Source organism: Nothobranchius furzeri, chromosome 6 (genome assembly GCF_043380555.1).
Source record: "Nothobranchius furzeri strain GRZ-AD chromosome 6, NfurGRZ-RIMD1, whole genome shotgun sequence".
NCBI lineage: Eukaryota > Metazoa > Chordata > Actinopteri > Cyprinodontiformes > Nothobranchiidae > Nothobranchius > Nothobranchius furzeri.
Genome location: NC_091746.1, coordinates 54,609,818 through 54,634,387, shown reverse-complemented (window position 1 = coordinate 54,634,387; position 24,570 = coordinate 54,609,818). Strand labels below are relative to the sequence as shown.

The 24,570-nt window shown below is 42.0% G+C and overlaps 1 protein-coding gene across 5 annotated transcripts in view; it reads left to right on the top strand.

The window, feature by feature from the left end:
• The window catches only part of fubp3 (far upstream element (FUSE) binding protein 3), a 58,871-nt gene that overhangs the window by 18,063 nt on the left and 16,238 nt on the right, over positions 1–24,570 (top strand). For 4 of the 5 annotated variants that reach the window (XM_054744368.2, XM_054744367.2, XM_054744365.2 and 1 more), the window contains exons 2-12: positions 2,407–2,518; positions 5,394–5,427; positions 6,144–6,193; positions 6,270–6,341; positions 7,383–7,440; positions 7,669–7,831; positions 17,594–17,692; positions 17,838–17,942; positions 18,041–18,143; positions 18,373–18,473; positions 19,598–19,727. In XM_054744368.2, coding sequence (XP_054600343.1) covers positions 2,407–2,518; positions 5,394–5,427; positions 6,144–6,193; positions 6,270–6,341; positions 7,383–7,440; positions 7,669–7,831; positions 17,594–17,692; positions 17,838–17,942; positions 18,041–18,143; positions 18,373–18,473; positions 19,598–19,727 — 1,027 coding nt within the window. The remainder of the gene's footprint in view (positions 1–2,406; positions 2,519–5,393; positions 5,428–6,143; positions 6,194–6,269; positions 6,342–7,382; positions 7,441–7,668; positions 7,832–17,593; positions 17,693–17,837; positions 17,943–18,040; positions 18,144–18,372; positions 18,474–19,597; positions 19,728–24,570) is intronic. The other variant, XM_054744366.2, reaches the window with a different exon arrangement.

Below are 24,570 nucleotides of genomic sequence, written 5' to 3'. Positions count from 1 at the left end.
ATACATCTGAACTCATGCAGTAGGAACTAGGTAATATGAAATACTAGAACCAGACACAACTTTTCAATATTTTTTATTTTAATTTGATTAAACTGATTTTTTCCTAATGTTGTTGGCATTTTTCCCACACACAGTTAAACAAAACAATGTTAAGGTGTGAGTGAGAGAGAGATAAAATAATTTTTTTTAAAAATGACCAGAGAGGAGTAAGTGACCGACCCACGCACAAGCAGTTTCCAGCTCTGTCTTGTCAAATGCACCACGTAAGTTACGAATAAAGTAACTTTTAAATATTCAACTGAAAAAGAGGTGAGCTGGAGAAAACCTAGGGAGTACTGAAGAAACGTGAGCAACAGTGAAGCATGCATAGAGAGCTTTGTTACTGTCTGTGTGTGTGCGCGTGGATGCACGGGCCGGACTGAGCTCCTGGCTGCAGAGTTTTGTGTGTAGGGAGGGGCGGGCACTCTATGTGACTGGCCAATCACAGAGCGTGAAGACAGTCAGTTACCCAATGAGGATTTTCCTTCAGCACGATTAGATATTAACGAGTTTTACTCGTCTCATGCTCGTATTTGTCAAAAATGCTTTATCCGTGTCTCATCCCTAGCTGTAACCACCCTGCCCTGCCTCCTCCTCCTTGCTGCCTGCCGGCTGTGATCACAAGCAACAACAGAGTAGTTCCCGCTGCTTCTTCGGGAAACGGCACAAAAAAAAATCTATTAAACTTGGGATCTTGTAGGCTGGGATTTCAGCCATGGCGGCCGGCCACGGCTACGCCTATGTAAGGGAAACGCTGTGTCTTCTGCATGAATATATTTGACCGACTAATATGGCTTGGTTAGAATGTTATTTATTGCTAGGGCAAAATCGTTTGATTTTGGACGATTCCGATTCTGATTCCGATTCCTTGTTTCGATTCCGGTTCCTATCGATTCCCAATTCAGGTTCTTTCAAAACATGACATGTTTTACTTGAGGTAGCTAACCATAGGTCCTACTTGATGAAATAATCTTAACTTCAACATGAATGTTAATTCTATGAACAATAACATCACCTTCATTTAGACAAAAACATGTTTTGGAGGGAAAAAAAAGACTTGCAGCACAACCAGTGTGTTTGTTTCTGACCACAACCAAAGTGTGGAAGAAGCCTCTGAGATGAGAGGCTAAATGTCTCCAACATATCCAGAAACGTCCAGCTGTTTTCAGCTAAAACTCTCAGAATGATCATGTCCAGGATGACTGAGAACTACACCTCCATGCTGCAGCAGCGTTCAGTCAGGACAGAAAGTGAAACTCAAATGTAGCTGCTGTCAGTAATGGGCTCGACACACGGGAGGCGACAAATGACCGCGATCTGCGAAATTCGTCGCTGTCACTTTTATTACCTGACACATGGGAGGCGACCCGCGGCAAAGCCGTCAACGCGTTCTGTTCCATGGCGAAATCAAATCTTCTGTTGTTTAATTGGCTGTATCAGGTTGGAGGGAATCGAGCAGGGTTTCCCCCAGAAAACGAGTTCAGCCGGGTGAAACTAGGAATCAAAATAAGAAACTTTAAACGATTCCAGGAATAACTAACAGTTGGTCCCGGTTCCAATCGATGCTCGATGGCCAACCCTATTTATTGCTCAACCTTAGTTTGAAAGAATCTTTGCTTTTTACCTGTGTGTGTGTGTGAAAGCTATTGTCAATCCAGAATACTTGTTCAGGACACCAGACAAATTAATCTTACATAAATAATTGTATTATTACTACAGTTTGCATAGTCTTGTCCTTGTTTTTAAAAGCCATGGTGGAACCAAAAAAAAAAAAACCCTGATTTTTGTCTGGTTAACTAGCAGATGTAATTTGGATAATCATGATTTGTTTCGCAAATTTTTTCTAGTATACGTTAGTCACTAAAACTTAAGGTTAAGGCGCATCTATTCTAAAGAAAGTCAAAACATTTCCCAGATCAGGTAAATAAATAGAAATAAGGGATTTGTTCCATCGATGTTTTTTCCTTTTTGTCTGATTTTACTCTTTTACTGATGACAACACTGTGTGTGGACATCCTGGGTGTGGAAATGGCTTTTGTAACTTTCGTGGCGCTATTTCTTATTTTTCAGTAAATGCATTAAAAGGCCAACATATGTTTTAAGGGCTACAGCACACTGGCTTATGCTGCCTTAACACAACAAAAAGTGTTAAAGCTGTTGTCAAGATGATCTCTCCACATGCTTTGGGTAGTTTGTTGAGACCAAACTTTTCTGAAAACTCGATGCCCTTATGCAAACAAGAAGAAAGGAGATAGTTATTCTTGTAGTCAAGGGTTTTCCAATATTTTTTTCTGAGAAAGGGTCCTCATTCAGAGAATATAAACACTGAACCTCTTGTTTTAATCTGCCCTGCTGTGTCGTCTCCAGATGGCAGCCAAGATGGGAGGAGACCAGATGCCCACCATGAACAGCTCCTGTCCAGTCATAGACCCCTCCCTCTACGGTTTTGGGGGACAAAAACGTTCTTTAGACAATGGAGGTGAGTCTTGATTACACCTTTTTTGTTTGTAGTGTTTGGTGCTGCAGTTTTATCCTGTGTAGCATCTTCATACTCATGAAAACAGTTTATGAAAATACTTGATTAAATGTAGTGCCTCTTGATGCATAAAATTTCAATTCAAGTTTATTAATATAGCGCCAAATCACGACAAGAGTCGTGTGAAGGCACTTCACACAATAAACATTCCAATACAGGTCAGTTCATTAAGCCAATCAGTAAAAAGTTTCCTATAGAAGGAACCTAGCAGATTACATCGAGTCACTGACTAGTGTCAGAGTCTTTACAGCAATCCTCATACTAAGCAAGCATGCAGTGACAGTGGAGAGGAAAACTCCCTTTTAACAGGAACAAAGGAACAAGCACAAATTGGCTGAGGGTTGGCTGAATTACTTCAGGAATTTCTGCAGAGTTATTAAAGTCAAACTGGAATATCACATGGTCCTAAGTTGTCAGGAAGATTAAAATTGAAATATGGTTTTACCAGACCCATAATAATACAATTCCGATAATGGAAAGTATTCCTGACCCCTGTATGGGTCATAAGATGCCTACCGTAGCATGCAGCGACGCAGCAACAGCACGACTCCAGGTATTAGCTGTGGGTCTCCACACCACTGCAGCCATCTACAAAAACACAATGCCGGGGAATTTTGTTTCCTCTATAGAGTTTATTCAGTCTTAGTTTTATGTAAACAGATTAACTCCAGTCCCCACTGAAAATGGAATGAAAAGTGCGCTCATTAGTGCGTCATTAGCATCATGAGCATTAGTCTACCTAGTCAGATTCACTCCTGAGGCTTGCTGAAGACTGTAGGTGTTTCCTGTTCAAGTAGCTTTGGATTGAATTTGTGCTGTTATGGTAAGAGGAGTCCATTTTACAGTGGAGACACTCAACCGCGTTTTCACTTCTTCTGAGTTTAAAATGGTTCCAAACTTAGGACCGCTTTTGCATTTTGCAAGAGTTTTGGCCTTTATCGTTTTTTCCATCTTCCTCGTCTGTGCTGATGATCACAAAAGTTGTGCACCAGTTAAATTTGTCTTATGTAAATAAGAGTTCAGCTGCGGTGTGCGCATTTTGCAAAGCCTTGAATCACTAAAATAAAAAAGTTTTGAGGAGTTTTTAATCAAATCAATTCAATATTCGTTTCAGCTAGGGCTGGGATGATGATTCCAGCCTCGGTATATCCCCCCCCCCCCCCCCGGCGCCATTTTAGGTGTATGACTCGCGTTGCTTGGGGAAGCCGCAGCTGAAGTTAAAGCAGAACAAGATTCAAAAGGATGGATATAAAGAACAAGGATGAATGCACCCCTTACAGGAATTAAATTGTGAAGGAGGCTAGAGATGGGTATTTTCAGAAAATGTCTACAATCAATAATGTAGATCTCTACGATTTCAAAGGAAACAAACGGATCTCAGACGCTTCATTACTGCTGAAAATATATCACTTAAGTGAGTTAAATAAAGGTTTAGTTATTGCATTTTAAAGGGTGTACTTGCATTATTTGCATTACATAAGTGGTAATTTTGGTCTCGATAATGTCGACAATATTGTTTATCATCAATAATATGTTGGACAATATATCGTCCAGCAAAATTTGTTGTCGTCCCTGGCCTAGTTTCAGTGCTAAATGTAACATTTCAAATGTTAATTTGGTGTATTAAAAACTCCTTAAAAAAATATAAATATGAGGCTTTGCCTGCCTGTCCGCCAGGCCTATAAATCTATGGGGAAACCTTGATTGCTCTCATGGTTTGTTTTTCAGGTCCAGTCTTTTGTAGAAGTAGTTTTAGAAGTTTAACTTTTGTGAAAACCTAACCAGTGTTCCCCAAATTAGTCACCATCTATAAACCCCAAGTACATAGAAGCAGTTTCAATATTGCACAACACTATTTTTGTGTACTACTGAATAAATGAGCGTAAATAGGATTTGGATTTATCAGTGCGTGTTTCAGATTTGCTCTACTCTTTGAAGAGAGAGCTGTGTAGTTTGGAGTATTATGTATGACACTGGTGTAGGAAAAAAATCTTTTCTTATGCCTCACACTTGGAGCAAATGTTTGATCCATTTGATATTCACAAAGTGGAAACGGTAGTCGTTTACCCCATCCTCCTCTTATCTTGTCATAGTTGTTTGTATGACAGTTCAGCCTTGAATACATGGATAGGAAAATTGTATGCAATTCGAGTTTAGGTTTCTTTGATGCACTGTTGTTGACAAGAGTTTGTCCTTAGTTTTTCTCAGTCAAGGTTGTCACACAGTTGGAGAAATGACAGAAATGGTTACTCTTTTGCGTTGCTGTTGGCCGTCAGCGTTTGATTATTACACAACTATGAAAGTACACTCATTCACACTATCAGACAGTCTTGTATGAAGTCAGTACACCTCCCCTTTTTGTATTCATAGCTGTTCCATTCTCAGGCTTTAACCCCATAGCTTTTTCCAGAAGAAGTGAAATCTGTGCAAACAACCGTAAAATTGATTGAACCTGTAAGATATCAATTCAAGTCCAAATGTCCATGGCTGCACATCCTCCAGTGACCCTGCAGGACCCTCACTTGATTCAACCTGTCAAAATTCAATTCAGGACCAGCAGTCAGTGACCCAGTGGCTGCCGCTCTGATTGAAACGCTCGTTCGTGCACTTGTGGGTCTGATTTCCATGCTGGTGAAAGCTTCCTGCTGCGGGTCAGACTCAAACATGCAGAATTGGCAGCTTCATGTCCATGTGTTCCCATCCCTTCCAGCACTGACTCAGTCTTCCATCTTTTAGCTGATATTTAAAATGTTTGAAGCCTTGTTGTAGTATTTCTCACATTTTAATTGCTTTACTTTCTTTTATTTGTTTTTCTCAGTAGGGAACCATCTCAGTGCAATGGTACATCAAAGGTGAGAGAAAACACTCTGTAATGCTCCTTGTTGCACATTGTATATTTTCAGTTAATCTCTGCCTAAGTTAGGACTGGAGGTTAATTTGTTATGTTTGTGTGCACAAAAATGATCAGTCTACATTTTCCCAACTAGTTTGTTATTTTTTTCATTATAATTTAAATAATGACATACTCCCTTTAGACCTTTCACACCTTAAAAGGGACGGCACTAGCTCAGGAGGAAGGTAATCGGAAGGTTGCAGGTTCGATAATAACTCCAAACCAGAGAATGCTGCTGTTGTGTCCTTGGGCAAGACCCTTAACCCGCCATACCTGCTGGTGGTGGTCAGAGGGACTGGTGGTGCCACTGTTCAGCAGGCTTTGCCTCTGTCTGTGTGCCCCAGGGCACCTATGGCTACATCGTAGCTCATCCCCACCAGCGTGTGAATGACTGAAAGTTGTAGCACCCTAAGGCGCTATACAAATACAGGCCATCTACCATTTAAAAGTGTGAAATCTTTCATTTTTTTTGGTACATATGCTATGTTTTATCACTTTAATGCTTGAAACTCAACAGTTTTTTTGTAAAATCAAATGGACATGTATAAGCTAGAATTTGTCATTAAGTGTTTCGCATTTTATTAAGATATTTATTGGGGTTAAATAGATGAATTTGCATATGAAAATAAATAAAACATAATGATTATTAGTTTTAACTTTACATTTGTCTAACAGGGCTTTTACAACAGAAGACTTCCAAGTGCCTGATAAGATGGTTGGATTCAGTAAGTGTCTCCTTTTCATTAGTTGTTTCTTCCTACTGCTGCATTTTTGGTTTCTAAATTGTTTTCTCATCCTCAGTTATTGGAAAAGGAGGAGAACAAATCTCAAGAATACAACAAGAATCAGGTTGTAAGATCCAGATTGCTTCAGGTGAGGTTTAACATTTCTTCTTCAAGAATTAAATGCAAATGGAAGCCCTTGTGTGTGTGTGTGTGTGAGGGGGGGGGGGGGTCTTAATGCTTTCTGATGGAAATAGCGATTTCAATCGTTGATCGTTAGAGCTGGGATGATGAAATAGTGAGACCAAACTTTTCTATATATATATAGATATATATATCTTCTTTCCACTGTTGCAGGACGTGGGCTAATCAGCCACCTCGTCTAACACTCCAGAACAGTGCCGAGTGAGAGACAGAAAATTGGCGACAACAGTAGACGACCACGACCGTTATAGCTGCAATGGCAAATCTGTAAACCTAGCTAGCTTTCAAGCAGTCACAGAACTCTCACCCCTCCTGTTGGCTATCATCGTCTGCCTGATAAGTGAATCGGTATCGCCACAGTAAACGCCACTCGCAGTGGTAGCAGCCAGCTGTTTCTCCTTTCCCAGCACTGAGCGGAGAACATCTCTCACCAGTTGTTATTTTGAAAAATGTGCGAGCGCATAATGAGTGGAGAGCTCTGGTAAAAGCCAAAGTGATGTGGTAAAGTGAGACCAACACCCGAATAGTCTGACCGAGTCGTGTTATTGAAGTTTTTAATCAAATGCAAGAAAGCTTCATTATTTGTTTTTATTTATTTATTTTTTAATCTCTGCAATATATTTGTAACTATACCATGTTAGAACGTTGTTAGAAGACATGAATAATATGTTTAAGCTAGCTTGTTTTACCAGGTGACACAGTGGGTTAAACCCAACAGAAAATAAATTTGATTTAATGCAGCCCAATTTTAACCTGTACTGTTTTTTTATATAGTGATGCATATTTTGGAAAATGTGTGTAGCCAAATATTATTATTTTTATTTAGTTGGTTCATGCACTTGTTGCCTTTCCAGTACTTGTTTGTAATGATAGTTTCGATACCACAATATAATTTCTGTCTTGGTACAAAGAAATAATTAGGCTGTTGAGCACATGTTCTTGTATTCATGGAGATGATTTTCATGTTTTGTTTTGTTTTTTCTCGTAGACAGCGGGGGCATGTTGGACAGACCTTGCACACTGACTGGGAGCCCAGAAAACATTGAGTAAGTCCTAACACATGTGACAGATTCACGCAGTCGCAGGCACAAATGAATAGTAAAGTTTACTCTGTTGTGAAATGGGACACAAACCCAAAGCTCTGTTTGCATCCAGCTCTGTCACAGAAATACCTGCTCACTAAATTTACTTTTGTCTTAAAGAATTGTTGCTCAACAGATTTGTGTGAAGTTGTTGAAAAATAACTTTTTTCTGGTCTTCGTTCCTTTCCACAGTCAAGCAAAGCGGCTCCTGAGTGAGATTATAGAGCAGTGTCGGTATGGTCCAGGCTTCCACAACGACATGGATGGCAACAGTTCCATCCAACAGATCCTGATCCCTGCCAACAAAGTCGGCCTGGTCATAGGCAAGGGAGGGGAGACTATTAAGCAACTGCAGGTTCGTTTATAGGCTCACTTAAAATAGCACACGAAAATGACCCGTTGTCGTGTTTACAGCCTGACTACTCTCGTTGTTAAAGACCCAGTGTGTGATATTCTTGCCAGTTTACCATCAAATCCTGTGTTTCCAGTTCACAAACTTGTCCTTTTTCACTAATATTTCTCACCAACATCAATTCTAAATATTCCTGTCAACTTGAAATTATAAATTTTTATATACATAAACTGTGGTTGACACTCGATGGTCATCCACCATCCAGTAGCTGTTCATTCTTCACTGACAAAGTGGCAGCTATAAGCAAACAGTTTACTCAACTGGCCACTCCTGAACATTCACTACCACAAACTCCTTCAAGCCCAACCGTCTCAAGCCCTACTGCTTCATTTTCCTCTTTTTCCCATGTCGCTGAGAACTATGTGTCCAAGCTTCTCATGTGCAGCCGCCCTACTACATTCCCACTTGACCCCATTCCGACTAAGCTGCTCCAAGCTATTGCTCCTACAGTAGCCGCAGCAGTCACACATGTGGTCAACGCATCACTGACATCCGGTACATTTCCCACCTCTCTCAAGCATGCTCATGTTAAACCGCTGCTAAAAGAACATCTCTTCCTTCAAATCATGTGGAGAACTACCGACCTATCTCTCTCCTCCCTTTTCTGTCCAAAATCATTGAAAGGGTGGCTTTCAAGCAGATCACAGAATACCTCTCACAAAACTGTCTGCTTGACCCTTACCAATCTGGGTTCAAAAAGGGCCACTGCACTGAAACTGCTCTGTTAGCAGTGACGGAATCCTTAAAAGAAGCTAGAGCGACAGGCAAATCCTCTGTGCTTATCCTGCTTGACTTATCGGCAGCATTTGACACTGTCAACCATGGCTTCCTTTTGTCCACACTCTCTACCATGGGCATCACAGAGAAAGCACACGCCTGGTTTGAATCATACCTCACAGGACGATCATTCAGTGTATCTTGGCTTGGACAATCCTCTACCGTGCACCATCTTGCCACAGGAGTCCCCCAGGGCTCTGTACTAGGACCTCTTCTCTTTTCCATATACACCACCTCACTGGGTGAGATCATTCGATCACATGGCCTCTCCTACCACTGCTATGCAGATGACACCCAGCTCTATCTGTCATTTCCACCGGACGACCACACTGTCTCTGCATGAATATCAAACTGTCTCTCTGACATATCAAAATGGATGAAATCCCACCATCTCCAACTCAACCGCTCTAAAGGTTGGTTTATGCTTGACGCGTCCGCGAGGTCCGCACGGCTCCGCGCGGAAAAGTTGCGTCATTTTGCGTCATTTTAACAACCACACCCCTCCACCGCGTCTCCGCACGGCCCAAGATTTCCGCAATGCGCACCTCGGAAAATTTCTAACCACGCGGACGGACGGACGCGGAAAAACATGGCGGACCGGCACGGCAGAGGTTCGTAAATACAGACATTTGTATGATTCAGCTCTCAGAGATCACCGTGATCAACATGTTGTTAATAATTCTTGGAGAGAAATAGCTCGCACTGTCGGAAAAGACGAGAACGCTTTTAAAAATGCTGAAATGCCGTGTTGTAAACAGTAATTTCTACTTCTACTATGGTGTAGTGTTGGATGTATGCTGTAGAGCTCCATGCTGCCCCGTTCAGTTAGGGAGAATATTGGCTCACCGCAGAGACGAGCCGCACAAACCATAAACGCTGCGAGTTGTGAAGCGCGTTCCAGCCGCGAGCCGCATCACCGCGCGGAAAGTGAATGCGTCAAGCATACAGGTGCTGGCCAGTAAATTAGAATATCATCAAAAGGTTGAAAATATTTCAGTAATTCCATTCAAAACGTGAAACTTGTACATTATATTCATGCAATGCACACAGACCAATGTATTTCCGATGTTTATTACGTTTAATTTTGATATTTATAGGTGACAACCAATGAAAACATCAAATCTGGTATCTCAGAAAATTAGAATATTCCAAAGGCCAATGAAAAAATGTTTGTTTCTCTAATGTTGGCCAACTGAAAAGAATGAACATGAAAAGAATGTGCATGTATAGCACTCAATACTTAGTCGGGGCTCCTTTTGCCTCAATAACTGCAGTAATGCGGCGTGGCATGGACTCGATCAGTCTGTGGCACTGCTCAGGTGTTATGAGAGCCCAGGTTGCTCTGATAGTCGTCTTCAGCTCCTCTGCATTGTTGGGTCTAGCGTATTGCATCCTCCGCTTCACAATACCCCATAGATTTTCTATGGGGTTAAGGTCAGGCGACTTTGCTGGCCAATCAAGGACAGGGATACCATGGTCCTTGAACCAGGTGCTGGTGGTTTTGGCACTGTGTGCAGGTGCCAAGTCCTGTTGAAAGGTGAAGTCTGCATCCCCATAAAGTTGGTCAGCAGCAGGAAGCATGAAGTGCTCTAAAACTTCCTGGTAGACGGCTGCATTGACCCTGGACCTCAGGAAACAGAGTGGGCCAACACCGGCAGATGACATGGCACCCCACACCATCACTGACGGTGGAAACTTTACACTGGACCTCATGCAACGTGGATTCTGTGCTTCTCCGCTCTTCCTCCAGACTCTGGGTCCTTGATTTCCAAAGGAAATGCAGAACTTGCTTTCATCAGAAAACATAACTTTGGACCACTCAGCATCAGTCCAGTCCTTTTTGTCCTTGGCCCAGGCGAGACGCTTCTTGCGCTGTTTCTTGTTCAAGAGTGGCTTGACACACGGAATGCGACACCTGAATCCCATGTCTTTCATGAGTCTCCTCGTGGTGGTTCTTGAAGCGCTGACTCCAGCTGCAGTCCACTCTTTGTGGATCTCCCCCACATTTTTGAATGGGTTTGTCGTCACAATTCTCTGCAGGGTGCGGTTATCCCTAGAGCTTGTACACTTTTTTCTACCACATTTTTTCCGTCCCTTCGCCTGTCTGTTAATGTGCTTGGACACAGAGCTCTGCGAACAGCCAGCTTCTTTAGCAATCACCTTTTGTGTCTTGCCCTCCTTGTGCAAGGTGTCAATGATTGTCTTTTGGACAGCTGTTAAGTCAGAAGTCTTCCCCATGATTGTGGTGCCTTCAAAACAAGACTGAGGGACCTTTTAAAGGCCTTTGCAGGTGTTTTGAGTAAATCAGCTGATTAGAGTGGCAGCAGGTGTCTTCTATATTCAGCCTTTTCAGAATATTCTAATTTTTTGAGATACCAAATTTGGAGTTTTCATTAGTTGTCACTTATGAATATCAAATTTAAATGTAATGAACATTGGAAATACATTGGTCTGTGTGCATTGCATGAATATAATGTACAAGTTTCACGTTTTGAATGGAATTACTGAAATATTTTCAACCTTTTGATGATATTCTAATTTACTGGCCAGCACCTGTAAACCAAGCTTAAAACTGAACTACTTGTGATCCCAGCAAAACCATCCATACAGCACAATATCTCAATCCAAAATGACTTCCTATATCTGGCTCCTTCAAAGGCAGTTCGAAATCTGGGTGTTGTGATTGATGAACACCTGACCTTTAAAGATCATGTTGCCTCTGTTGCCCGTTCATGCCGCTTTGCGCTGTATAACATACGAAAGATCAGACCATACATAACAACATGCCACCCAGCTCCTGTTGCAATCTACTGTCATCTCCCACCTTGACTACTGCAATGCCCTTCTAACTGGTCTTCCAGGCTGTACTGTGAGACTATCGCGTCAGGCCCGTGCCACAACCCGTGCACGCGCATTGGGTCCACAGCGCGCGTGTGAACGGGACTCGCTAGTGAAAATATACATGGCAGCGCGCGCGTGAACGGGACTCGCGAGCGAAAATATACATGGCGAGAGGTCATTTGTGCACTGAGAGGGAGCAAACTGTGTCTGTGAGCGCACAAGGATGTGCACAAGTGACAAACCTGCGTGCGCGCGTTGCCAACGAGCACACGGCAGAGGAAAACGTGCGCGCGCGGCAGCCTCTGCGCGCTCGGTTTCTAATTCCGCTCGCTCGGCTGTGAGGGCTTTTGGCACTCTAGAGGCGTGACCTGTGGCAGATCTTCCCTGTCCTCTGATTGGTTAGTTTACCCCGCACTTTACTTTCTACCTATCTATATAAAAAAATCTGAGATTCAGCAGTTGCTGTCATAGCTCAGCTGGGAGAGCGGGTGACTCTCACTCTGGAGGATCCAGGTTCGAGTCCGGCCAAGGAACATAGAGTTGATGTCATTATTCTTTCCTAATTCCTGTGATATTATTTTACAGTTGTGACCGTTCAACTGTCATTAAACGTCCGAATGTTTGCTGGGCAGTGTTTTAAAAAGTGCACATAAGCTAGATGGTTTTAACCAGGTAAAAATAGACTTGTGGGTGTAGGTATGTTCAAGTTTAAAAAGTTCTTGCCTCATTAATGTTTTGTTTATTTTTTTCAGCATTTAATTGACAAATTATCCTTTCAAATAATTAATTGATGAGTTACATAATTGTCCATTTAGAATTGTTGAATGGACTGAGTCAAGTTTGGTGCACTTTATATATTTCAAAACATGTTTTTTTTTTATTATGCATATAAATAATTTTAATGTTAATTTATTGAAATATTTCTATTTTTTCATTACCTCACCCTTGTTTTGACAAAAACAAGACCTTGCTGGATAATATCACGGAGAAACTATTTGTTCACAGTACATGGCTCAGTGAGGATCTGTATACCAAAGGAGGAGATACTCAGAAATCTGTCTGCAGATTGTTTCAACCCAGACTGGAAGTGGTGGGCTGTAATAAGAAAGGAGACCAAACAGAGGAGTGGGGGGGTTCAACAACTGATTTATTTAACCAAAGTAAGGATTTACTAAAGCAAGTTAGTGAACAGAAAATGGCCAGTGAGGACTCTCCACCACACAGGAGAGACCCAGTGAAAGCAGAAAAACAGTAGGCTTTGTAGGCAGCACCACACCCTGAGCCCAGGTGCCTCCAAGGCTGCTTAACGAGCTGCCTACAACAGAAGAAAAACACAATTAAACACAAATGAAAACCCAATAAGACGGTGGGGGCATCACAACACGTTCAGGACTACCCAAACACCAGTATTTCTTGACTGCACTGATCTGAGGTGTCAATGGCCATATTCCCCTCTCTTCCAGAGTCATATATTTTCCTCAAGTTCAACTGCACTCTGAAGAGGCTCATTTGGATTGTGCCACATAGGCCAGTGACCTTTGTCTCAGCACTGTATGCTGGAACTATCAGCGACCAACCTGGGAATCTGGTGTGTTGAAAATGCTACAACTAGAGATGGTCATCATGGTAGACAGGGGTTTCTTCATTGATGACATTGTGCCCTGCAAAGTGTACAGGCCAGCTTTTCTTTCTGGCAAACCTCAAATGTCTGCATGTAAAGTTATAGAAACAGAAGCCATAACATCTCTGAGTGCATGTGGAGCGCTCCATTCATCTGGTCCAAGAACACAAGCTTTTTGATTGTTATTCCCCTCCTTGCATTTGTAAACAATCAGCTATATGCTGTGGTTTTTCTCCTTACCAACTTTTAAAATAGCCCACTAGTGAAGGCCTGGGCAAAGAAGCCTGATGTCTGAGAACCTCAACATATGTACGGCAACCACACTGTATATTTACACACTTTCATAAAGAAGCTGCATATCAAGCTTTCATTCAGATGACCTTCAACAGTGCTGCACCCTGCTGAGGGACATCCGAGTAAAACCTTGAGATGGCCATTTTCTGTTCACTAACTTGCTTTAGTAAATCCTTACTTTTGTTAAATAAATCAGTTGTTGAACCCCCCACTCCTCTGTTTGGTCTCCTTTCTTATTACAGCCCACCACTTCCAGTCTGGGTTGTAACAATCTGCAGACAGATTTCTGAGTATCTCCTCCTTTGGTATACAGATCCTCACTGAGCCAAGTACTGTGAACAAATAGTTTCTCCGTGATATTATCCAGCAAGGTCTTGTTTTTGTCAAAACAAGGGTGAGGTAATGAAAAAATAGAAATATTTCAATAAATTAACATTAAAATTATTTATATGCATAATAAAAAAAAAACATGTTTTGAAATATATAAAGTGCACCAAACTTGACTCAGTCCATTCAACAATTCTAAATGGACAATTATGTAACTCATCAATTAATTATTTGAAAGGATAATTTGTCAATTAAATGTTGAAAAAAATATACAAAACATTAATGAGGCAAGAACTTTTTAAACTTGAACATACCTACACCCACAAGTCTATTTTTACCTGGTTAAAACCATCTAGCTTATGTGCACTTTTTAAAACACTGCCCAGCAAACATTCAGACGTTTAATGACAGTTGAACGGTCACAACTGTAAAATAATATCACAGGAATTAGGAAAGAATAATGACATCAACTCTATGTTCCTTGGCCGGACTCGAACCTGGATCCTCCAGAGTGAGAGTCACCCGCTCTCCCAGCTGAGCTATGACAGCAACTGCTGAATCTCAGATTTTTTTATATAGATGGGTAGAGAGTAAAGTGCGGGGTAAACTAACCAATCAGAGGACAGGAAAGATCTGCCACAGGCCACGCCTCCAGAGTGCCAAAAGCCCTCACAGCCGAGCGAGCGGAATTAGAAACCGAGCGCACAGAGGCTGCCGAGCGCGCAGAGAGGCTGCCGCGCGCGCACGTTTTCCTCTGCCGTGTGCTCGTTGGCAACGCGCGCACGCAGGTTTGTCACTTGTGCACATCCTTGTGCGCTCACAGACACAGTTTGCTCCCTCTCAGTGCACAAATGACCTCTCGCCATGTATATTTTCGCTCGCGAGTCCCGTTCACGCGCGCGCTGCCATGTATATTTTCGCTCGCGAGTCCCGTTCACACGCGCGCTGTGGACCCAATGCGCGTGCACGGGTTGTGGCACGGGTCTGACGCGATATGAGACCTCTTCAAATGGTCCAGAACGCAGCGGCGCATCTGGTCTTCAATCAGCCAAAAAGAGCACACGCCACCCCTCTGTTCATTGAGCTCCACTGGCTACCGCTAGCAGCACGCATCAAATTCAAATTGCTAACACTAGCATACAAAGTCCGAGATGGTACGGCTCCCATCTACCTGAATCCTCTTGAAAAGGCTTACGTCTCGGCCCGGCCGCTCCGGTCATCACAGGATCGTCGGCTAGCAGTGCCTACACCACGCTCAGGACAATCCAGACTTTTCTCTTGCATCGTTCCACAAATGTGGAATGACCTTCCAAACACTACCAGAACAGGGGCTTTTTTTTTTTCAATTTTCAAGAAACTCCTGAAGACTCTGCTCTTCAGAGAGCATCTTCTTAACTAGCACCTTGCCTGCACCCATCCCCCCTCTCTACTGTCCACTCCTTGTTCCCTACTCTCCATGACTGATGTCAATGTTGTTGTTGTTATTGTTGTTGTTAGCCTCAAGGGCAATATGCCGATTATCACTTGTAAGTCGCTTTGGACAAAAGCATCTGCTAAATACATAAACATAAACATATGAGCTCCACGTTACCCGTTTGGACTATGACTGTAACCTGAAAGAACCAGCAGAGGGCAGCAGTGCGCCCTAGAAGCATGAAGTTTGCTATTTCAACTAAGAAATAAAAATAATAGCTACACCTTTGCTGTACTTGTTAGTTTGAATAAAAAAACAAATCAAAAGACAAGTAAAATTTTGTGAGTTTGCCATGTCCAACACAAGGAAGCCACATATGTTCAGACCCCCACCTGCTATTAGCTGGACACCAGCCTCCGATTAGTGTCCCTGACTCCCAAACTCACCTGAAGTTGTTCATCCGTCTTTTCCTAGTACCAGAACTCCCGATCCGGTCCCAACGTGTCCGTTGCAAAGTCCTTCTACTCAAGTCTCCTCTCTTCCTGCAGCCTGCCGTCTCACCCAACACGCTCATCTAGCCAGTGGCTAAGTCAGCGTTGTTTGCTTCATCTCCACAACAGTCTACTAACGTCGATGTAGTTCTCCACGCGTTACAGAGACGCTCCGACACAGAGGGCTTCTTCTCGAACGTTACCTTTAGACTTTGGTTTCCTTTTGCTGGTAATCCATGGGAGTTCACGCTCAGCATACACCGCGTCTCCCCGGCTCTAGCCATGGCTAACTAGTAGCTTGTGATGCCCATCTCCACCACGCCAGCCATGAGCCACGATTAGCTGGTGGATAAGTCAGCACTGGTTACTTGATCTCCAGCATGTTCCCGGCTTACCAACACTCCTTCATCAGCCTGGTTATAACGGGTGTTGTGGGAAATTATGTTCCCCTGAAATATTCTGTTGCCCTTAGCAAATGTTTCCAAATTCACAGAACTTATTGTCCATTATGAGGACTAAACTACCTCAAATAAAAGATGGTTAAATTGAGTGAGATTACATCTTTTTACATAACTTTAAAAAATAAAAAGCTTGCTGCAAAAGAGATGTTTTTACTGTATTTTTTTTATTGTTTTTAGGAGGAGATGCAGATAAAAAAATCACAATCATGACATTATTACAGTACATAATTTTCCCATAAAAGTTGATCACAAATGTTGTGAAAATAGCCAGAAGTGCGATCTCCCGACACGGGGGGACAGAATATTTCAGGGGAACACAATTTTTCAAAACACCTGACCTCCGGGCTGACGTCGCCCTTCCTCAGTGTGTGAATCGTGACCGCTTCAACAACAGAACTAGCTTGCTTCCATCAGGACTGGTAGGTTGATAAAACAGTCATAATTATAAAGACTTTTTAAAAAAGGTCGAGTAGCTTGTTTTAAGTTGTGTGGGTTAGGCTACACAGGTTGGAAATTGATTATACAGTCAAACTCATGAGTGAGCCACCGTAGCTGCAATACTTTCTCTGAACTGCATGGCGCTTAAGAGTCACATTTTTCATCATGATTTCAATGGATTTCACACATGGGGACTTTGAAGAAGACTTCTAAAATGCCACACTTTAGTGATTCACATACATTTCACTGTAATATTGACTTGTTGGTAATTCAAAAGGTAGCTTGTGATATTTTTAGAGCTGATTGTTTCTCATTCACCGTTAGCTCGATGTTGGCCTCTAGCCTGCTTCACCCGACAATGGAGTAAAGCAAAATGATGCCATGGCTTCTAAGGGGTACAAGAAATAACTTCTGGTTCACTTTGGCTCTCTGAAGCTTTTTGTCTGGTGGTGTCGAATTACAAATGCCTGCGCTTGCTGCATTAGCTCGCTGCAGATTCCGCAGCCTCAAAAACTCAGACTGTAAACACTAACAGTAACTTTGTTCAAATGATTTTAACATGTTTAGTTTTTTTCGAAAGGAAAAAAACTGAAAATCCCCCATCTGGCTGAAAGTGTAATCTTTCAATTTATCCTTCCATTGAACATGATTGAGACATTGCACTGTTTTGAGTTCATTTCGCAAAACAATTCTCACAAATTGCACCTTTAATTTGGATGAATAAACTATGAAGTATTTACTGTTTTCCACCTGGATCTTTGCTTTTAAAAGCAGGTCTGAATCAATAAGAATGACATTCTTTATGATTTTTACATCAGAACTGTCTGTATAAAGTGCAGATTTCTGCCTATTAGTAATTATTTTTCTTTTTTCTGGCTTTAACATCTTCTTTCTTTCACCGCCTCCCCATATTGTTGGCATTTGCTCAAAAATTTGGTGTCGCCTGACTGACGACAAACTTTCTGCCCTCCTGAGTGAGTAGTGTTTTGCACCCCAGGTAACTGCTGTGTTTTGTGTGCCTGTCTGATTGTACCCCTGTAGGAGAGAACAGGAGTGCAGATGATAATGATTCAGGATGACCCCATGCCCACTGGAGCAGACAAGCCCCTCAGAATTACTGGAGATCCCCACAAAGTTCAGGTCAGACCCTGCAGTGTGTCCTCCATCTTTTACACATTTTATGCTCTTTGAATAAATGAAAATATTTTTGTTTCCATTTGAATTTGGTTGATGTGAATCATTCATTGTAAATAAATTGTTAAATGTTTGACAATTTTTCCACCAGCAAGCTCGTGAGCTTGTGGTGAAACTCATTCGGGACAAAGACCAAGGAGACTTCAGGGCAGGCAGGGTGGACTTTGGATCTAAAATGGGTGGAAGCAGTCTGGATGTAAGTCTCTCAAACTCAGAAAAGTCAAGTTTATTTCCTTTCATTCATGGCAATTGAAAAGTCAATGAATCCTGAATTATTCTGTTTGGATTTTCCAGGTGGTTGTGCCCAGATTTGCGGTTGGCATCATCATTGGCAGGAACGGAGAAATGATCAAGAAGATTCAGAGTGATGCAGGTGTCAGGATCCAGTTCAAACAAGGTCAGGGGAGCTTCAAGTTTCATTTGTCTGGAGCAATTGTTTATCTGTTGAAAGTGTCTCAACAGTCCAGGTGTTAAAATACAAATTCAGTGGCAATGTGTTTTAGTCTACAGTTCTTGGTTAGACTGATGTTATTAGTTTATTGAAACCTTGTAGCTATACAAGTTTTTTTTGGCATCAGTTGCTTTTCTTCAGAGTTTAAACTGTTGAAACCTTTTATATTGTTCAGATGATGGAGTCAGTCCTGATCGAGTTGCTCAGGTGATGGGCCAGCCCGATCACTGCCACCATGCGGCCCACCTCATCAACGAACTGGTTCAGACAGCTCAGGTAGGTTTTTCTGCTGTCAGGTTTAAAGCAGGAACTCCCACAGAAACACAGAGGGTACAACTGCTGTACTAACCCCACTGTTTGAACAAAACCGTCTCAGACAGACACCATTTTAACGTGTGTGTTTTCTCCCTTCAAGTATGTTTTCCTAAACTCAGGATGCTGTAAGCTCAACCAGTACAAGCACTCATTTCTTCCATTATTGGTTAAAACCATTAAAGCAACATACTGGGAGTGTCGAGAATAAAGATCCTGAAATCATTTTATGTGCAAATAACTTAATGAACATGGTTTTATTTTTTTTAATAGAACAATTTCTAACTTAAGTCATATGTGCCTTTTAACAACATGTTATTTATTCAAGCATGTATAAGTTTTTAAAAATGTAAAGTATTTTATTTATTTATATATATATATATATATATATACACACATATATTTTTTTATTTACTTATTTTTTTATTTTTTTGGTAGCCCAAAAGCAAATTTGTCCCATGAGAGAAAAATAAAGAAATTTAAATCATCCTAGTGACAACTAGTCATAATAGATATTATCCAATAGTCTGTGAGACACCAACTGAAGCCCTTTTTACAAGACACACTGTGCTGACATATCAGCATATTACTGCAACATTGTGACCTTTAAACGCGACACAGTGAATTTCAAATTTTGCGGCTTTCCTTCGCCTAGCTTGGTAGTAATATTGCAGTAATTGCCTGGCTTATAAACAGGGATTGCGCCTTGGTGCAACAGAGGGAGGTGTCATGATCACGTGGAGAGCTACTGCTGAACTCTGGCCGGCAACTATATGAAAATAAAAGTAAATGCAGGCCGTGAGTTTTGCTTTTGTAAACAGAATCGGCTGAGGAGGCAAACTGCTGCGCTCCTGGAGCTTTTCTCCATTAGAGCTGGAGGTCAAATCACCAGAAACTGCACTGAATTTTCCACATTACTGCCACGGTCTGACCACTTGTAAACGAAATAAGGCTCGCTGATGCCGCCACGGTGTTGTGGCAAATTGACGGCATTGTTTTGCAAAAATGGCTTGAGTAGAGTCGTATACTAAAGGAACGTTCAGACATGTTTGTGTCAGAATTAAACATTTATTTTTCCATCCAAACAGGAGCGAGATGGATTTGGTGGAGTTATCGGACGCCGTGGGCGTGGGGACTGTAACGTGGGAGGGACTGGAGGACTGCAGGAGGTGACCTATGCTGTGCCCGCTGATAAGTGTGGCCTCGTGATTGGCAAAGGTAAGGAATAGTGATGCACCGATATGAAATTTTTGGGCCGATATCCGATATTAAAATCACGGTTATGGCCGATAACTGATATTTGTGATATTATTGCTTCTTCTAAAATCAGTAGATTTTAAATAGAATGAAAAATATTAAAGCTGAATTTACATTATGTACACACAACACACACATTTATGCTTCTGAGATGATTACCATCACTATCACATGACTGAACAAATACACATCACCTCCCTCACCCTCTGAAACAGAAACAAATGGAGACATGATGGAAAAAATATTGGTTGGTAATATCGGGGCACGTCAGTTTTATTTATTTAAAAAAAAAAATTTTCACTTATTTATTTTAATCACTGTTGTGTATCTGAGGCAAAATTAACATTTATTTGTGATGCTCTAAAGCAGGATTATTCAAATGTAATGGTCTGAGGGCAACTCAACAAAATGACCTGGAGGGCCTCAAAGAGGGGGTCCGGTCTGCAGTACTATTGAGTACCGCTGCTCTTAAGTTTGTTTCAGCATCTAACTAAATGGTAAATGTAAGTGTATTTGTATAGCACCTTCCTAAGGATCCACAACCTCCCAAGGTGCTTCTCAACACCATCAGTCATTCATCCATTCACACACACATTCACACACTAGTGGGGATGTAGTCACAGCTGCTCTGGGATGCACTGAAAAAGGCAGCATTCTCTGGTTGGATCTGGGATCGAACCTGCAACCTTCTGATTACTGGACAACCCGCTGTACCTCCTGAGCTGCTACTGCCCCTAAAGCTGCCCTCGGCCACATAAAATGCTTGAACCAAGATTCTTATATTTGTCACTTAAAACTACATGACCACTTGCTGTTAGCTAGGTCTGCGGGTAAACGATTATTTTTAAAACGATTATTCTGGCGATTATTTTATCCAATAGTCGACTATTCTAATGACTATTTAAACAATTAATCTAATGATTATTTTTCTATTGCACAGTTAATAAAAACCAAAATATCTCTTAATTCCTAAAAAAAAATTGATAAATTGTTACTGTAAGAGAATAAACACTACAAGCCTTCCATTTTGTATAACACTGCTTTTATTGTGTTGCGGTTGGTTATGTTCTGGTGACATGTAGAGCATGGGAGTGCAGGCTGCTGCCTGAGAGGTGGTTGGAGAGACGGAGTGTCTCCATGCTGCTTTGTTTTGGTCACTTATGTGCGTGAGGCGAGTGGTGTTACGACCCTTCCTGGGGTTTGGCTTGTGTGCAAAAAGGAAGGGACAATAACGGGATTTAAAAGTTAAAATGATGATCAGGTTTATTTACAACTACAAAAAAAACCTAAATCTTTCAATCCACAGGTTGGGAATAATAAAACTAATTCTGCCTGTGGGGAATTAAAACAAAAGTACAAATAAGTAGGGATGTCCCACTTGGGAAAGATCACTGGGTTCTGGCCCAAAATAAGGATCTCCAAAGGTCCAAACTCTAAACTGGGTGGTTAAACCAAACTCAAGGTGATGTTTTAAACTAAACCGAAAACCCACAACACTCAAAATCAGGGGTGTCAAACTCGAACTCACACGAAACGGTGGTTTCGAAATGAAACACTGGGACGGAGTCGAGGGCCAAACTTTGAAAAAGTGACGGCAAATTTGCACATTTTCTTTATCAACATAAATGCAATTTTGAACCTTTAAATTTGGAAACAAACTTATTTCTGCATTAACACTGAATGTGGAATAACCAAATTACACACGAGCAAGTCAGTTTTAAATAAAAGGCATCAGTGGTATTCATTACTTGTGGTATAATCAGCATTTTTAAAATCTTTTAAATCTTTTCTCACGGGCCAACAACAAAATAAAATAATCATTTTATCTTAAATGAAAATGCAACATCTCACCTGTTAACTTTCATGTTTTGGAGCAGAAAAAGAGCATAAAACCAACATATTTGAAGCTCAGTTTGCTCCACTGGTTTACTGTGATGCTCACCTGTTCCAGCCAGATACCTGCATCATGGGGTTGACCTGAGCTGAGGAGGAGACTCCTGTTGTTTTGTTCATCTTCATCATAATAATGACAACATTAGATGACAACAGGTGCTCTCATAGGTTTGTGCTGATGAACATGTCTGAGCAGCTTGACCACCTTGTTGTGTGTCGGGGAGGAAACACAATGACAGCAACCACAGAGTCGTGCTGGTTTGAGCGTGTCGCTGCTCGCTGGAGTTATATCAGCTCTGTCTGGACGTTAGTTGGAAAACTTTTTCTTTCAGTCGTGAACACATTGCTGAGCGGCTAGAATCTCCGTTTCTGGGCTTCAATGTCAGAAAATAGCTGAGTGAACTCGGCGCTGAGTGAGAGGAGTGTTTAGTTTGTCCGAGACAGCGGAGCTGCAGACACCGGCAGCAGGCGCTGGAAAAAACACAAAGGAGGGGGGCGCGTCGGCTCCGCGCTGACGCAGCAAAGCATCATGGGAGTTGAAGTCTTTGCGGTAAAATCGGCCAGCGGGCCAGTTTTAATATATTTTTGATATTTATCTCGCGGGCCACATAAAAATGCTCGGCCCGCGGGCCTTGAGTCTGACATATGTGCTCTAAATGTAATAAAAGGGAGATCTACGCCACAAAAAAGATTAACTCTAAACCAAAACGTAACAGCTTATCCAAATGCAAGAAGCTGTTAGGGAAAATGCTAACAGTAGCTTTACCAATGTTAAGTTCAAGTTACCAAGTTTAAATAAACCAAAAACACCCAGCAGCAAACAGACCAGCACGGAGGAGAGACTGCTACCACCAAAACAGCTCTCCTAACGTCTGAAAAGGCTCCTTTATGAAGGGAGAAACTACCGGTGATTTTCTACATCTGCGGTAGAGACAAAGCAATGCATTTGACCCTGGAAGTTGTTGTCTTTTGCCGGGAGACGAAGGCGGCCAAAACAGGAAAGGAATCTAGTAGCGGACGGACATTGTTCCGGGTCTTCGGTATTTGGCGGAGATGTTAGTGAAGGCGGAGAAGAGGGCGAACTAGAGGAAAAACAGGCAGATTCCTCCTCTGTTTACAAACTCCTGAGGATGCAACAAGTGAGCGTGGTGCGTCGACTACCGGATCTGACGTAGACAAATTTTTAGAATTGAGCCGTCGACGTCAAGGCTTCGCTACAGCCCTACTGTTAGCCAATTAGAGGCTTGACGATTGCATATCATGAGTATTAATGAGTCAAGCAGGCTGGTTCCTGCACGGATTCAAGATGGACAGCCAGTCACACTGACTTGTTTATGTTCTGAATGTTTTCAGATATCTGCTTCCACAAGAGCTCCAAATGATGAGAAATCTTGACTGTTTAAAAATATATCTGTAAAAATAATGTGAACTGTCATACACTGTGAACACTTTAATAAGACAAAAACAGGCAAAAATAATGCAACACTTTCCAGAGCTCTGCATCCAGATCTGCGCTGCTCCACAGCTGGTGTGAATGCTCCGATTGGACTAAACAGTTTTTGATCTTAGTGAAAGCCATCAAGAAACGAGGCCACATCCATTCTGCATTCTGTGTGAAACGGGCTTAAGACTCAAAATCTTCTCATCGTTCGCTGCCTGTTGCTCCGACAAGCCTCTTCCTGGTGAAACGGAAGCACAGCAGCAAAAATAACTCCAGCCTTTCATTCATTCTAGAGACCACAGCAAATTTATTGGAAAAAGAGTAAATGAGACTTTTACATCACAGACATGGATTCACTTGGGCTCACGTGTAAATCTGATTACTCAATCATTTGATAGAGTTCCTGATCCCTGAAATACTCAAAAGCTGCAGGTCTCTTTGTTTCACTCAGCACTTGTGTTGACGTTCTCAAATAAAACAGTTCATCAAAGCAAATCAGCCTTATTAAAAGTGAGTCCAACTCTGCAGACAGCTGCTTTGCTTTGAATAACTGAATGCTGTTTGGTGTTCGGCCACAACTGATGAGAGGAGGGGGGTTTGCGGCCACCCTCCTATTTTCCCCCAGGGTTCATGTATACAGCACAAGCGGTATTCATTGGCTTCACTAAGGGCTTAATGACGGGGATAATGCGTGTAATGTGACATTAATTGTTAAAGGTGCATAATAACAGCCCTCAATCATGTGGAAGGCTGCCTGGCATCTAATGAGGCTCTTTCACTTCAATAGAGTGCAGAGAGCGAATGAATAAGAGGAATTAGCTTATTGGCTATTCATGCCCACTCTATTGGCAGCTATTTAAAAGTCATTGACCACTGCGTTGGAAGGCGGTGTGTGTGTGCGTGTAGTTTGGTGGCATGTGTGTGTGTGCGTGCATATGTGCAACGGTGGGCGGGTCGACGGGGGCCTCTTTACCTAAGATAAAAACATGGCAATAGAAATGTCAAGTGGCTTTTGTGCTTGTAGTGGGGCGAGGGAAACAAATAAACCTGGGCGTTGCGTCCCCCTCTCTCTGCATTAGCATATGAAGTGAGCCAATATGGTGGAGATGGCGGTGGGTCTGGGTGCTGTCAGCCGCCCCTTAAAGGGTGCAGTGATTAATATCTTTACGATGCCATATGCAGCCGGTCGCCCCTCGGTTTTGACCCCATACACACACTCAGTCACACACAGCTTGATAAATCAAGCCACCCACCAGCCTGCTTGGACTTAATTACAACTATAGAACATAAGAGCAACCCTGCTGGTGCCAGTTCTGACCTCAGACCGCTAAAACTGGTGTTCACGCATTAGGAGCTTTTATTCTGAGAAGATTGTTTGGGTCAGAGAATATTTTTGCTTCTTGGTATTTAACTGGTATGGTGTTTTTTAGTTGATGGGAATACATTTAGGTCTTTGTCATTATGCAATAG